General features: G+C 37.0%; 1 protein-coding gene across 4 annotated transcripts in view; it reads left to right on the top strand.

Annotated features, from left to right (window-relative positions):
- Window positions 1-14,378: 14,378 nt before the first annotated feature.
- Window positions 14,379-15,038, top strand: part of IL7 (interleukin 7) — a 65,734-nt gene continuing 65,074 nt past the window's right edge. For all 4 annotated transcript variants that reach the window (XM_055286579.2, XM_055286578.2, XM_055286577.2 and 1 more), the window contains exon 1: window positions 14,379-14,914. In XM_055286579.2, coding sequence (XP_055142554.1) covers window positions 14,905-14,914 — 10 coding nt within the window. In that variant the 5' untranslated portion in view covers window positions 14,379-14,904. The remainder of the gene's footprint in view (window positions 14,915-15,038) is intronic.

Here is a 15,038-nt window from a genome sequence, read left to right as displayed (position 1 = left end):
CTTCAGGATATATGATGTGTTAGGCCAGAAAACAAGTCTTAACACATTTTAAAACATTAAAATTGTATCAAGTTTATTTTCTCACTACAATGGCATAAAACTGGAAATCAGTAACAAAAGGAGCTTTGGAAAATTCACAAATACATGGAAATTAAACAACATGCTCCTGGACAACCAATGGGTCAATGAAAAAATTAAAAGAGATATTAAAAATGTCTTGACACAAATGTAAATGAAAACACAACATACCAAAACCTATGGAATAAAGCAAAAGTAGTTTTAAGAGAGAAGTTTGTAGCAATAAAACCTAAGATCTCCAATACATACCCTAATATTGTCTCTCAAGGAAATAGAAAGGAAGAACAAACTAAGCCCAAAGTTAGGAGAAGGAAGAAAACAACAAAGACTAGAACAGTGACGGGGAGTGAAAGAGATGGGGAGAAAGGAACCAAGTTGGAAAACACTCTGCAAGATATTATCAAGGAGAACTTCCCCAATTTAGCAAGGCAGGCCAACATTCAGATTCAGGAAATACAGAGAATGCCACAGAGATACTCCTCGAGAAGAGCAACTCCAAGACACATAATTGTCAGATTCAACAAAGTTGAAATGAAGGAAAAAATGTTAAGGGCGGCCAGAGAGAAAGGTCGGGTTACCCACAAAGGGAAGCCCATCAGACTAACAGCTGATCTCTCGGCAGAAACTCTACAAGCCAGAAGAGAGTGGGGGCCAATACTCGACATTCTTAAAGAAAAGAATTTTCAACCCAGAATTTCATATCCAGCCAAACTAAGCTTCATAAGTGAAGGAGAAATAAAATACTTTACAGACAAGCAAATGCTGAGAGATGTTGTCACCACCAGGCCTGCCCTAAAAGAGCTCCTGAAGGAAGCTCTAAACATGGAAAGGAACAACTGGTACAAGCCACTGCAAAAAAGTGCCAAATTGTAAAGACCATTGAGGCTAGGAAGAAACTGCATCAACTAATGAGCAAAATAACCAGCTAACATCATAATGACAGGATCAAATTCACAAATAACAATATTAACTTTAAATGTAAATGGGCTAAATGCTCCAATTAAAAGACACAGACTGGCAAATTGGATAAGGAGTCAAGACCCATCAGTGTGCTGTATTCAGGAAACCCATCTCACGTGCAGAGACACACATAGACTCAAAGGGATGGAGGAAGATCTATCAAGCAAATGGAAAACAAAAAAAGGCAGGGGTTGCAATCCTAGTCTCTGAAAAAACAGACTTTAAACCAACAAAGATCAAAAGAGACAAAGAAGGCCATTACATAATGGTAAAGGGATCAATTCAACAAGAAGAGCTAACTATCCTAAATATAAATGCACCCAATACAGGAGCACTCAGATTCATAAAGCAAGTCCTGAGTGACCTACAAAGAGACTTAGACTCCCACACAATAATAATGGGAGATTTTAACACCCCATTGTCAACATTAGACAGATCAACGAGACAGAAAGTTCACAAGGATACCCAGGAATTGAACTCAGCTCTGCACAAAGCAGACCTAATAGACGTCTACAGAACTCTCCACCCCAAATCAAAAGAATATACATTTTTTTCAGCACCACAACACACCTATTCCAAAACTGACCACATAGTTGGAAGTAAAGCTCTCCTCAGCAAATGTAAAGGAACAGAAATTATAACAAACTGTCTCTCAGACCACAGTGCAATCAAACTAGTACTCAGGATTAAGAAACTCATTCAAAACCACTCAACTACATGGAAACTGAACAACCTGCTCCTGAATGACTACTGGGTACATAAGAAAATGAAGGCAGAAATAAAGATGTTCTTTGAAACCAATGAGAACACAGACACAACATACCAGAATCTCTGGGACACATTCAAAGCAGTGTGTAGAGGGAAATTTATAGCACTAAATGCCCACAAGAGAAAGCAGGAAAGATCCAAAATTGACACCCTAACATCACAATTAAAAGAACAAGAAAAGCAAGAGCAAACACATTCAAAAGCTAGCAGAAGGCAAGAAATAACTAAAATTAGAGCAGAATTGAAGGAAATAGAGACACAAAAAACCCTTCAAAAAATTAACGAATCCAGGAGCTGGTTTTTTGAAAAGATCAACAAAATTGATAGACCACTAGCAAGACTAATAAAGAAGAAAAGAGAGAAGAATCAAATAGACGCAATAAAAAATGATAAAGGGGATATCACCACCGACCCCACAGAAATACAATCTACCATCAGAGAATACTACAAACACCTCTATGCAAATAAACTAGAAACTCTAGAAGAAATGGATAAATTCCTCGACACATACACCCTCCCAAGACTAAACCAAGAAGAAGTTGAATCTCTGAATAAAGCAATAGCAGGCTCTGAAATTAAGGCAATAATCAATAGCTTACCAAACAAAAAGAGTCCAGGAACTGATGGATTCACAGCTGAATTCTACCAGAGGTACAAGGAGGAACTGGTACTATTCCTTCTGAAACTATTCCAATCAATAGAAAAAGAGGGAATCCTCCCTAACACATTTTATGAGATCAGCATCATCCTGATACCAAAGCCTGGCAGAGACACAACCAAAAAAGAAATTATAGACCAATACCTTTGATGAAGATTGATGCAAAAATCCTCAATAAAATACTGGCAAATCGAATACAGCAGCACATCAAAAAGCTTATCCACCATGATCAAGCAGGCTTCATCACTGGTATGCAAGCCTGGTTCAACATATGCAAATCAATAAATGTAATCCAGCATATAAACAGAACCAAAGACAAAAACCACATGATTATCTCAATAGATGCAGAAAAGGCCTTTGACAAAATTCAACAACCCTTCATGCTAAAAACTCTCAATAAATTAGGTATTGATGGGATGTATCTCAAAATAATAAGAGCTATCTATGATAAACCCAAAGCCAATATCATACTGAATGGGCAAAAACTGGAAGCATTCCCTTTGAAAACTGGCACAAGACAGGGATGCCCTCTCTCACCACTCCTATTCAACACAGTGTTGGAAGTTCTGGCCAGGGCAATCAGGCAGGAGAAGGAAATAAAGGGTACTCAATTTGGAAAAGAGGAAGTCAAATTGTCCCTGTTTGCAGATGACACGATTGTATATCTAGAAAACCCCATTGTCTCAGCCCAAAATCTCCTTAAGCTGATAGGCAACTTCAGCAAAGTCTCAGGATACAAAATCAATGTACAAAAATCACAAGCATTCTTGTACACCAATCACAGACAAACAGAGAGCCAAATCATGAATGAACTCCCATTCACAATTGCTTCAAAGAGAATAAAATACCCAGGAATCCAACTTACAAAGGATGTGAAGGACCTCTTCAAGGAGAACTACAAACCACTGCTCAATGAAATAAAAGAGGATACAAACAAATGGAAGAACATTCCATGCTCATGGGTTGGAAGAATCAATATTGTGAAAATGGCCATACTGCCCAAGGTAATTTACAGATTCAATGCCATCCCCATCAAGCTACCAATGACTTTCTTCACAGAATTGGAAAAAACTACTTTAAAGTTCATATGGAACCAAAAAAGAGCCCGCATTGCCAAGTCAATCCTAAGCCAAAACAACAAAGCTGGAGGCATCACGCTACCTGACTTCAAACTATACTACAAGGCTACAGTAACCAAAACAGCATAGTACTGGTACCACAACAGAGACATAGATCAATGGAACAGAACAGAGCCCTCAGAAATAATGTCGCATATCTACAACTATCTGATCTTTGACAAACCTGACAAAAACAAGCAGTGGGGAAAGGATTCCCTATTTAATAAATGGTGCTGGGAAAACTGGCTAGCTATTTGTAGAAAGCTGAAACTGGATCCCTTCCTTACACCTTGTACAAAAATTAATTCAAAATGGATTAAAGACTTACATGTTAGACCTAAAACCATAAAAACCCTAGAAGAAAACCTAGGCAATACCATTCAAGACATAGGCGTGGGAAAGGACTTCATGTCTAAAACACCAAAAGCAATGGCAACAAAAGCCAAAATTGACAAATGGGATCTAATTAAACTCAAGAGCTTCTGCACAGCAAAAGAAACTACCATCAGAGTGAACAGGCAACCTACAAAATGGGAGAAAATTTTTGCAACCTACTCATCTGACAAAGGGCTAATATCCAGAATCCACAATGAACTCAAACAAATTTACAAGAAAAAAACAACCCCATCAAAAAGTGGGCAAAGGACATGAACAGACACTTCTCAAAAGGAGACATTTATGAAGCCAAAAAACACATGAAAAAATGCTCCTCATCACTGGCCATCAGAGAAATGCAAATCAAAACCACAGTGAGATACCATCTCACACCAGTTAGAATGGCCATCATTAAAAAGTCAGGAAACAACAGGTGCTGGAGAGGATGTGGAGAAATAGGAACACTTTTACACTGTTGGTGGGACTGTAAACTAGTTCAACCATTGTGGAAGTCAGTGTGGCGATTCCTCAGGGATCTAGAACTAGCAATACCATTTGACCCAGCCATCCCGTTACTGGGTATATACCCAAAGGACTATAAATCATGCTGTTATAAACACACATGCACATGTATGTTTATTGCGGCACTATTCACAATAGCAAAGACTCGGAACCAACCCAAATGTCCAACAACCATAGACTGGATTAAGAAAATGTGGCACATATACACCATGGAATACTATGCAGTCATAAAAAATGATGAGTTCATGTCCTTTGTAGGGATGTGGATGAAACTGGAAACCATCATTCTCAGTAAACTATCACAAGGACAAAAAACCAAACACCACATGTTCTCACTCATAGGTGGGAATTGAACAATGAGAACACATGGACACAGGAAGGGGAACACCACACTCAGAGGACTGTTGTGGGGTGGGGGGAGGGGGGAGGGACAGCATTAGGAGATATACCTAATGCTAAATGACGAGTTAATGGGTGCAGCACACCAACATGGCACATGGATACATATGTAACAAACCTGCACATTGTGCACATGTACCCTAAAACTTAAAGTATAATAATAATAAAAAAGACTAGAACAAAAGTAAATGAAATATAGACTAGAAAAAATAAAGAGGTTTTTTTTGAATAGGCAAACAAAATTGATACCTTTAACAGAGTAAGAAAAAAAAAGAAGACTCAAAATGCAAAATAAAAAAGAAGAGACATTGCAACGAATAAAACAAGAATACAAAGGATCATACAAGGCTATTACAAACAATTACACATTAATAAATTGGATAACCTAGAAGAAATGGATAAATTCCTTGATGCATACCTCCTTCCAGGATTATCAATTATCAAGAAGTAGAAAATCTTAACAGATCAAAAACAGGTAAGGAGATTGAATCGGCAATAAAGAAGCCTCCCATCAAAGAAAAACCCAGGACTGGGTGGCATCGTTGCTGAATTCTATCAAACATTCAAAGAAGAACTAATACCAATTCTTTTCAAACTGTTCCAGAAAATGAGGAGGATGGAATACTTCCAAATTCATTTTATGAGGCTAGCATTACACTGATAGCAAAACCAGACAAAGACACTACAAAAAGAGAAAACTACAGGCAAATATCCCTGATGAACATAGATGCAAAAAATCCTCAACGAAATACTAGCAAACCAAATTCAATAGTACATTTAAAAAAGTCATTCACCAAGATCTCGTAGGATTCAGCCCAGGGATGCAAGGATGGTACAACATTCATAAATCAATAATTGTGGTACATCACATTAATAGAATTAAAGGCAAGAACCATATGATCATTTCAATAGATGCAGAAAAAGTGACAAAATGCAACATCCATTAAAAACATAGGTATAAAATGAATGTACCTCAGTACATTAAAGCCATATATGGCAAAACCACAGCTAGCATTATACTCAATGGGGAAAACTTGAAAGGTTTTTCTCTAAATCTAGAACATAACAAGGAAGCTTATTCTTGTCACGTCCATTTAGTATAGGACTGGAGGTCCTAGCCAGAACAATTAGGCAAAAGAAAGAAATGAAAGGATCCAAACTGGAAAGAAAGGAGTCAAATTTTCCATTTGCAAATGACATGGTCTTATATACAGAAACTATACACATATAATATATTAGAACTAATAAAGAAATTCAGCAAAGTTGCAGGATATGAAATCAACAAACAAAAATCATTATTATTTTTATACACTAACAGCAAACAATCTAAAATATCAAGAAAAGAATCCCATTTACAATAGCTACAAAAGGAATTAAATACTCAGGATTAAATTTAATCAAGGGGATGAAAGATAGTTACACTGAAAACTATAAAACATTGATGAAATAAATTGAGGAAGACACAAATAAATGGGAATATATTGAATGCTTATGGGTTGGAAGAATTAACATTGTTAAAATATCAACACTACTAAAAACAATCTACACATACAACACAATCTCTGTCAAGTCACTAATGACACTCTTTACAGAAATACAAAAAGAAATCGTAAAATTTGTATGAAACTGCAAAGGACCCCAAAGAGCAAAAGCCATCTAGAGCAAAGAGAGCAAAGCAAGAGGCATCACACTCTCTGACTTCAAAATATGCTACAAAGCTATAGTAACCAAAACCTATCATGGTATTGGCATAAAAACAGAACGTATACCAATGGAACAAAATAGAAACCCCAGGCAAAAATCCACATATTTATAACCAACTAATTTTTGAGAAAGGAGCCAAGAACACGGAACAGGGAAAAAACGATCTCTTCAATAAATGATTTCTGGAAAATTATATATCCAAATGCAGAAGATTGAAATTAGATTCTTATCTCAGATCATATACCAAAATTAACTCAAAATGGATTAAAGATTTAAATGTAAGACCAGAAACTATGAAACTACTAGAAGAAAACATAGGAGAAAAACTCCATGACATGGACCTGGTCAATGACATTTTGGATATGACTCCAAAAACACAGGCTACAAAAGCAAAAATTGAAAAATAGGACTACATCAAACTAAAAACCTTCTGCACAGACAACAAAACAATCAACAGAGAGAGGAGACACCTACAGAATGGAAGAAAATATTTGTAAATGATAGATCTGTTAAGAGATTAATATCCAAAATATATAAGGAACACAAACAACGCAATAGCAAGTAAAAGAATAACTTGATTTAAAAATGGGCATAGGATCTGAACAGACATTCCTCAAAGAAGACATACAAATGATCAACAGATATATGAAAAAAACGTTCAACATCACTAATCATTGGGGCAATTCAAACTAAAACCACAATGAGGCATCACCTAACTCCTGTTAGAATGGTCATTATGAAAAAGTCATACAATAATAACTTTAGCTAGGATGTGAATTAAAGGCAACATTTGAACACTGTTGGTAGGAATGTAAATTAATACAGCCATTATGGAAAACGGTGTGAAAGTTTCTCAACAAAATAAAAATAGAACTACCATATGACCCAGTAATCCCACTACTTGGTACAAATCCAAAGGAAATGAAATCAGTATTTCAGATAGATATCTGCACTCTTGTGTTTATAGCATCATTATTCACAATGGCCAATATGTAGAATCAAAATGTCCATCAGTGGATGAATGAATAAAGAAAATATGTTGTATATATACAGTGGAATACTATCCAGCCACAAAAAGAATGCAATTATGTGGTTTGCAATAAAATTGATGATCCTGGAGGACATTATGTTAAGTGACATAAGCCAGGCATAGAAGGACAAATACTGCCTGATCTTATTCATTTGTACGTAGAATCTAAAAAAGCTGATCTCTTAGAAGTAAAGAGAAGAATCATGGTTACCAGGGGCTGGAGTGGTTGTAGGGGAAGTTGAGGAGATGTTGGTCAAAGGATATAGAATTTCAGTTAGACAGAATAAATAAGTTCAAGAGATCTACTGTACAATATGGTGATACAGTTAATAACAATATATTATATTCTTGAAAAATGCCGAGAGTGAAGGTAAGTGTTCTTATCACAAAAACGATAGCTATGTGAGGTAATGCATATGGTAACTAGATTATTCATTTCACAACTTACATATACTTGAAAACAGACAATTTTATCGGTCAATGTAAAAATTAAATTAAAAAACAATTAAATGAGAAAGACATAATTGCAAAACATTTTAGTAAAACAGAGTGGAGAATTGTTAGAAAAAGAAACAACGAAATAAAGCATACAGCCGACATTTAATAAAACGTTACTCAAGAAATAGATGACACACTGCTCCATGGTTTGAAGAAGAAATCATTGGCACATGAAACTCCATGGCTTAGTGTTTTTGTCTCTTAAAAATTTCATTTTTTGTGCTTTTCTCATTGAAATATATATGTCATTGCCAGATAACATATTAAATTATTTGGAGAAAACATTAATGGTAGTTCCAGACTTGTAGGATGCCAGTTAATTGACACGTTATTGGCATAGAAAAATGACTGATACCCCAGAAACTCGGGGACATACACTATATTTCTAGATTATGATGTCATTACTGTTGCAATAAACCTAATCATTTTACATCGTATATGAGTTAATGGATGTACTAAGAGTCCAATAATAGTCTAAGGCAAAGACAAACCTGGCTTGTACCAAACCTGGCTTGCCTGAAGATTGGATTAATTTCTAATCTAACAATAAAACGGATTTCAACAAGACAGCCTTCCATATTAGGAAAAGAAGTCCAAAATCTATATTAAATATTAGAAGGCTTCCATATTAGCCTTCCATATTAGGAAAAGAAGTCTAAATCTATATTAAATATTAGAATTTTAACAAGCTTATCAGAACTTTTGATATATCAATATCAATCAGTAGTTGGTTTTGTAACATTCTTGGACGTGAACACAAGTTCGCTCAGATATGGTTCTGTGTAATAACAGCGAGTCAAGACTTGTGCAGTCTGATGTCTCCCTTTTCCACAAGTCATACGTGGGTAGAATTTGTAAACTGAAAGGTATTCTGTTGACTACAGAGAATTCCGGGTTGAAAAAGATAGTAACTGCTCTCCAAGAGCTCATAAGAACAATTTGACATCTTCATATAGTAACTGGATCATATAAAGGGAATCTATCCAGTGATTTAAACAAAATATGTTTACATTTTTTTTCAGTTTGCATGAAGAAATTTGTTGTAGGTGTATTCTTTTCTAATTAATCTTCTATAAAGGCAGTGGTTAAAAGCATAGTCCCTCCAAAATCTAGTACAATTATGCACTGTATAACAAAGAACTGCCTACAGGACAGTGGTCTAAGATTATAATGGAGCTGAAAAATGCCTGTCACCTAGTGACATTGTAGCCATTGTAACAACTTAGCACAACCAACTACTCATGTGTTTGTGATGATGCTGGCATAAACAAATCTACTGCACTGCCAGTCCTGTGAAAGTATACCACATGCAATACTGTACAGCACCCAATACCTGATAATAAACAATTATGTTATTGGTTTATGTTTTTACTATTCTTTTATCATTATTTTAGATTGTACTCCTTCTGCTTATTTAAAAAAAAAAGTTAATTGTAAAACAGCCTGGGGCAGCTCCTTCAAGAGGTATTCCAGGAGAAGGCATTGTTATCATAGGAAATGACAGCTCCATGCATGTTATTGTCCCTGAAGACCTTCCAGTGGGATAAGATGTGGAGATGGAAGACAGTGATGATGATCTTGATCCCGTGTAAGCGTAAGCTAATACGTGTGTTTGTGTCTTAGTTTCTAACAAAAAAGTTTAAAAAGTAAGAAAAAAGCATATAGAATAAGGATATAAAGAAAGAAAATATTTGAACAGCTGTACAATGTGTTTGTATTTTAAGCTAAATGTTATGACAAGAGTCAAAACGTTGAAAAAAATTTAAAGTTTATAAAGTAAAAAAGTTACAGTAAGCAAAGGTTAATTTATCATTTCTCAGAATATATTGTTAAATGATGCAAGACTGTATATAAAAGAAAGCCCTGATTGCCAACAATGCAACATTAGCATATAAAGGGATTGGATAATGCAATCTATGTAAAAGCTACAGCTGCCCTCTCTGAAAGGCGATTTGGGAAATATTAGACTTCTTTCTTAGACAAGCCAATACTCAATCCAGAATTAGATGAGTGCCGATGGGAACATTTCAGTAAGGAACATAAATTTAGACCCCAGATAGAGAGTAGATTCTGATTGTTTAGAATTATAGAATTTTGGGACTGAAATTAAAGAGGAGGGAGAAATGGAGAGAAAATAAGAAAAAAAAATCAACACAGTATCTTGGGTTTCTTGGTTCCATTCTTTCCCTGTTCTGCAGAACCTAATTTTATCAATTAATATATAAATACGCTCAAGTGTTTCTAATAATTGAAAATAAAAACTTCCATGCCTTTCAAATCATTACCCTATCCCTTTTATTATTACCATTTTGTAAAAGTTGTACCCTCTTACTTTCTTTCTTTCTTCTCTCGACCCCTGCAAGCTAGTATATTGTTTGCATCTACACTGCCCTTCTCAAACTCTTACCGTGAGGATCATGGACAATCTCTGCTCTGCCAAATTTAATAGACCCACTTTTCAGTCTCTATCTTACTCAACTTCTTTGTGACATTTGGAAATACTGGCTACTTACTCTATCATGAAATTCTATTTTCCATTGCCTTCTGAGACACTGACTTCTGACTTTACCACTTTCCTGCCTACTATGTATTTGTCTGTTTTGTTGATGGGCACCCCTTTCTCCAGCTACTTTTTAGGGTTGCTCATGCCTCAAGTTTCCTGCTAGTATTACTTCTCTCTTCTGTCTTCTAACATGCAGGTTGAGTAATTGCATTCATTTCCATGGCTCTGGCCATCACTGATATGCTAACATACCCATCCCCAGCAAAGTTCTGACAGTCTGACATGGCCAGTTTGATTCAGCCTTCAAAATAAACCCTTTTTCGTTTTCTCACTTGTAATGTTCAAAACTGACAGTCTCGTCCTATCCCTGGCCTTCATCCATGGAATCAAGTAAGTTTTATTGTTGAACTCTAGTAAGTCTGCCAGAAACAAATAGTTCACATGTTTAAACAGTTGACAGTTTTAGAAAACAATAGAATTCCCAATTTATTTTATGAAACTAGCATAGCCGGACAAAACTAGCCCAATATCAGTTGAATATAAAATGAAAACCAAACATAACCCAATTATGACTATAACTGTAGAATTCTAGGTTAAATATTACCAATTTGAACATTGCATTATGTTAAATTTATGGTTTATTTAGGAATTCAGCAAAAAAACCATGACCATGTAAATAGACGCTTATTAGTCATTTGGTAAAATTTAAATTTTATCAAATTACAGGTCATCCTCTCATAGCTGCTTGTTTATTGGACAGGTAAATTAACCTTTATTGATCCTCATTTAACTATAAAGATGGGCCTATACTACTTTAAACTTCTGATTCAAATAATATATCATGTTTCTCTTTTAATATTTTTCATCTTTGAAATTAGATATTTAACATCTGTTTTTCCCACCAAACTGAAATCACCTCAAAGATATACACTGCTATCCACAATGTGTAACTTAACATGTGTGAGTGTGCATGACCGTTATAGAATTTTGAAACCCAGTGCAAAATGAAAATAAGAGTCTCTTTATCTAAAAATGAGGAATTTCAATACAGTGACAGCAGAGCATCAAATGAAGTACAAGGCCCCGTGCAATTACACAGATCATATATCCATAATGTTGGCTGTGTGGCTGTGTGTGTGTTTTAAATATGTTGAATATTATCACTGGAAAGTTAAATAAAAAGAACTTCATACTACCCATAGATAGAATGATAGATAGAATTCAGATCACAGATTACAAAAATTAGTCATATTAAGTTGGGTAAAAATAGTTCAGATATTAATTTAAAAATATTTTCTGGTTTACAATAATTGACTATTCTGACTGAAGACTGTAGAACATTAAAAGATATTGGTTAATGTTCAATAATTTTCTCTCTAAATTGACATCATATAATTTTATTTGAACTTCTTCTATTACATTATATTGATCCTTCTGAGAATATTGTCTTCTCTTTTAACATTTATTTACCATAATTCATAAAATGTATTGACTATTTTGTCCCCTTAAAGCCTTTTCTGTCCAGTTAAGTGAGTCTATGAGCAAATGTAATAGTAACCATTCCATTTCTTTAATCATAAAACATTAGCATTTTAAAAATGTATAAAACATTTTATCCTTGTCCATCTACTTATAAAAAATAATATTCAGTTTATCAAAATATCAAAAGCTAATTTAAGACTTCATTTTGGATTTTTTCTAAATGATATTATCTCAAAAAAAAATCATTACTTGATGTTGTTAGAATGTGTCCATTTCATATAACCCTAACAATTCCCAAAGCTTTATGAATATTCTCTTCAGAAAGATTCTTTATAGTTGAGGGCTGAATCCAGTGTAACATTTACATTGCCTCTCCTACAGCTCTGAATAACTTCCTTTCATGCTTCCCAAAAGTTCAGGTATGTACAACCCTTATTCTGCCTGGATTTATGGTGATTGTGATAAAAAGGAAGATGGATTTCCTTTTGTGCAAATTATTGATGGATGCTCTTTTACTTTGTTCCTGGAAAGTTAAAAAAAAAAAAAAAAAAGGTGCAGGCTATGAACAGTTACATACTTCAATGCTGCTGTCAGGGATTTAAAAAAAATAAATCAACAAACAAACAAATAAATAAATCCCCAAGCTAGGCGTGTTTCATTATAGAAATCATTTTTAAAACTCACTCCAGTGTCATGTCTGTCCTCCTCCCCACCTTCCACTCTTGGTTCCAGTCAAATGGAAATATGTGGCTTTTCTCACTCCATTCTGTCTCTCTTTTCCATTTGCTTACCCCCTTCGCTTCCTCTTTCATTCTATTTCCTTCTGCTTTCATGTACTTTCTCTTTCACACATATTCACTCATGCATTCCCACTCACCTGTTCTCTCTTACTCTGTCACCCCACAGTACTTACTGAACGCCAGCCATGGGCTAGAGACCATACTAAGTGGACGCTGGGCAGGAAGAGAAAGGCCAGTGTGGCTGGAGGATAGTGACGTGGTGCCACGAAACGTCAGAGAGGGCAGCAGGGCCCAGATCACCAGGGCACTGAGGGCCTGGTACCCAGTGGGAAGTGACCAGAGGGTGGGGCACAAAGTAGAATCAGATATCCTGCTGCTCTGAGAAGAATGAAGGGGTTGTGGGCAAAAGTGAAAGCTAGAAAATCCCTTAGACAGTCTCTATAGTCACCTTAGGGTTAATTTTGGAGGTGGAGCAGACAGGACTTGTCTATGGATTTGATGTGGGAAGTGAGACGAAAAAAGGAATCAGTCGAGAACCAAGTTTCAGGCTTGAGCAACTCTGTTCTCACTAGTTCATTGCCATCCTTTTTTTTCCTTTCTCCTTCCCTCCTCTTCCTTGTTCACGCTATAGCAGAATGTGACATACTCGTTACCAGCCCCAAGTTCATTCCTCTTCAAGTGTCAATTTAGAAGTCACAGACTCCAGGAACCTTTCCTGAAGTTCCCACACTGGGGCAAAGCCACACACGTGCTGTCGTCTCCCTCCCGGCATCAGTGTGCACATTATTACTTTATTCACAGGAGTTCCAAGCAGGAGTTTCTACAGCCCAAATGCAGCAAGTCTGTGTCTAAGCTCAGTTAGCTAAGTGAACTCTGGAAAGTTACTTAAGGAAGCCTCAGTCCCCACATCTGTAAAGTGCAGATAAGAAAATGGTCTACCTCACACAAAGTTTTGTATGAGATGATATACATAAAATGCTTAGCACAAAACTGGCAGAGAGCAAATGCTAGATAAATGATAGTCGTTATTATTATCGCTGTTGTTACTGGTTTACATTATCCACCCTCATCTAAGCGGGGTTTCTGCAGAATAGCAGAAACCAAACTAAGGTAGCAAATAAGCTACATAATTCAAGCCCAGGAAAAAGTTAACATTTCAGTGGCATGCATTCAAGATGGATAGTTTATTAGCCAATTCAGATAAATGTGCACGTGGAAGTCATAGTTAAATATCATCGTCAGTTTCCACGTCCTCCGTTTAATTTGGGGTTTGATTTTCCAAATATAACACTTACCAGATTAGGTGGACCCACAGTATTATTTTTCCTTGAGGTCTCACCTGAGCAGGTGCATGTACAGTAGACCGAGCAGAAAGAGACTGATTAGAGAGGTTGGAGTGGTAGAGGGCGTGACCCTCTTAATCATTCTTCACTTCCTTTTTTTACAAGACGACTTGGCATCGTCCACCACATCCGCGGCAACGCCTCCTTGGTGTCGTCCGCTTCCAATAACCCAGCTTGCGTCCTGCACACTTGTGGCTTCCGTGCACATATTAACAACTCATGGTTCTAGCTCCCAGTCGCCAAGCGTTGCCAAGGCGTTGAGAGCTCATCTGGAAAGTCTTTTACCCAGAATCGCTTTGATTCAGACCAGCTGGTTTTTCCTGCGGTGATTTGGAAATTCGCGCCCTCCTCTGGTCCTCGTCCAGGTGCGCGGGAAGCAGGTGCCCAGGAGAGAGGGGATAATGAAGATTCCATGCTGATGATCCCAAAGATTGAACCTGCAGACCAAGCGCAAAGTAGAAACTGAAAGTACACTGCTGGCGGATCCTACGGAAGTTATGGAAAAGGCAAAGCGCAGAGCCACGCCGTGGTGTGTGCCGCCCCCCCTGGGATGGATGAAACTGCAGTCGCGGCGTGGGTAAGAGGAACCAGCTGCAGATATCACCCTGCCCAACACAGACTCGGCAACTCCGCGGAAGACCAGGGTCCTGGGAGTGACTATGGGCGGTGAGAGCTTGCTCCTGCTCCAGTTGCGGTCATCATGACTACGCCCGCCTCCCGCAGACCATGTTCCATGGTAAGCGCTCTTCTCACTTGCGCACAAGTTCGCGCGCCAGACGCGCCGGGGCAATCCGGGACGCGCTGGGGGCCCCTGCGCCTAGGCAAGTCCGGGAATAGCCCGGCCTTGCACTTTGGACCTG

The sequence above is a fragment of the Symphalangus syndactylus genome, chromosome 7 (assembly GCF_028878055.3).
Source record: "Symphalangus syndactylus isolate Jambi chromosome 7, NHGRI_mSymSyn1-v2.1_pri, whole genome shotgun sequence".
NCBI classification, from domain to species: Eukaryota; Metazoa; Chordata; class Mammalia; order Primates; family Hylobatidae; genus Symphalangus; species Symphalangus syndactylus.
This window is presented reverse-complemented; position numbering and strand designations above follow the sequence as displayed.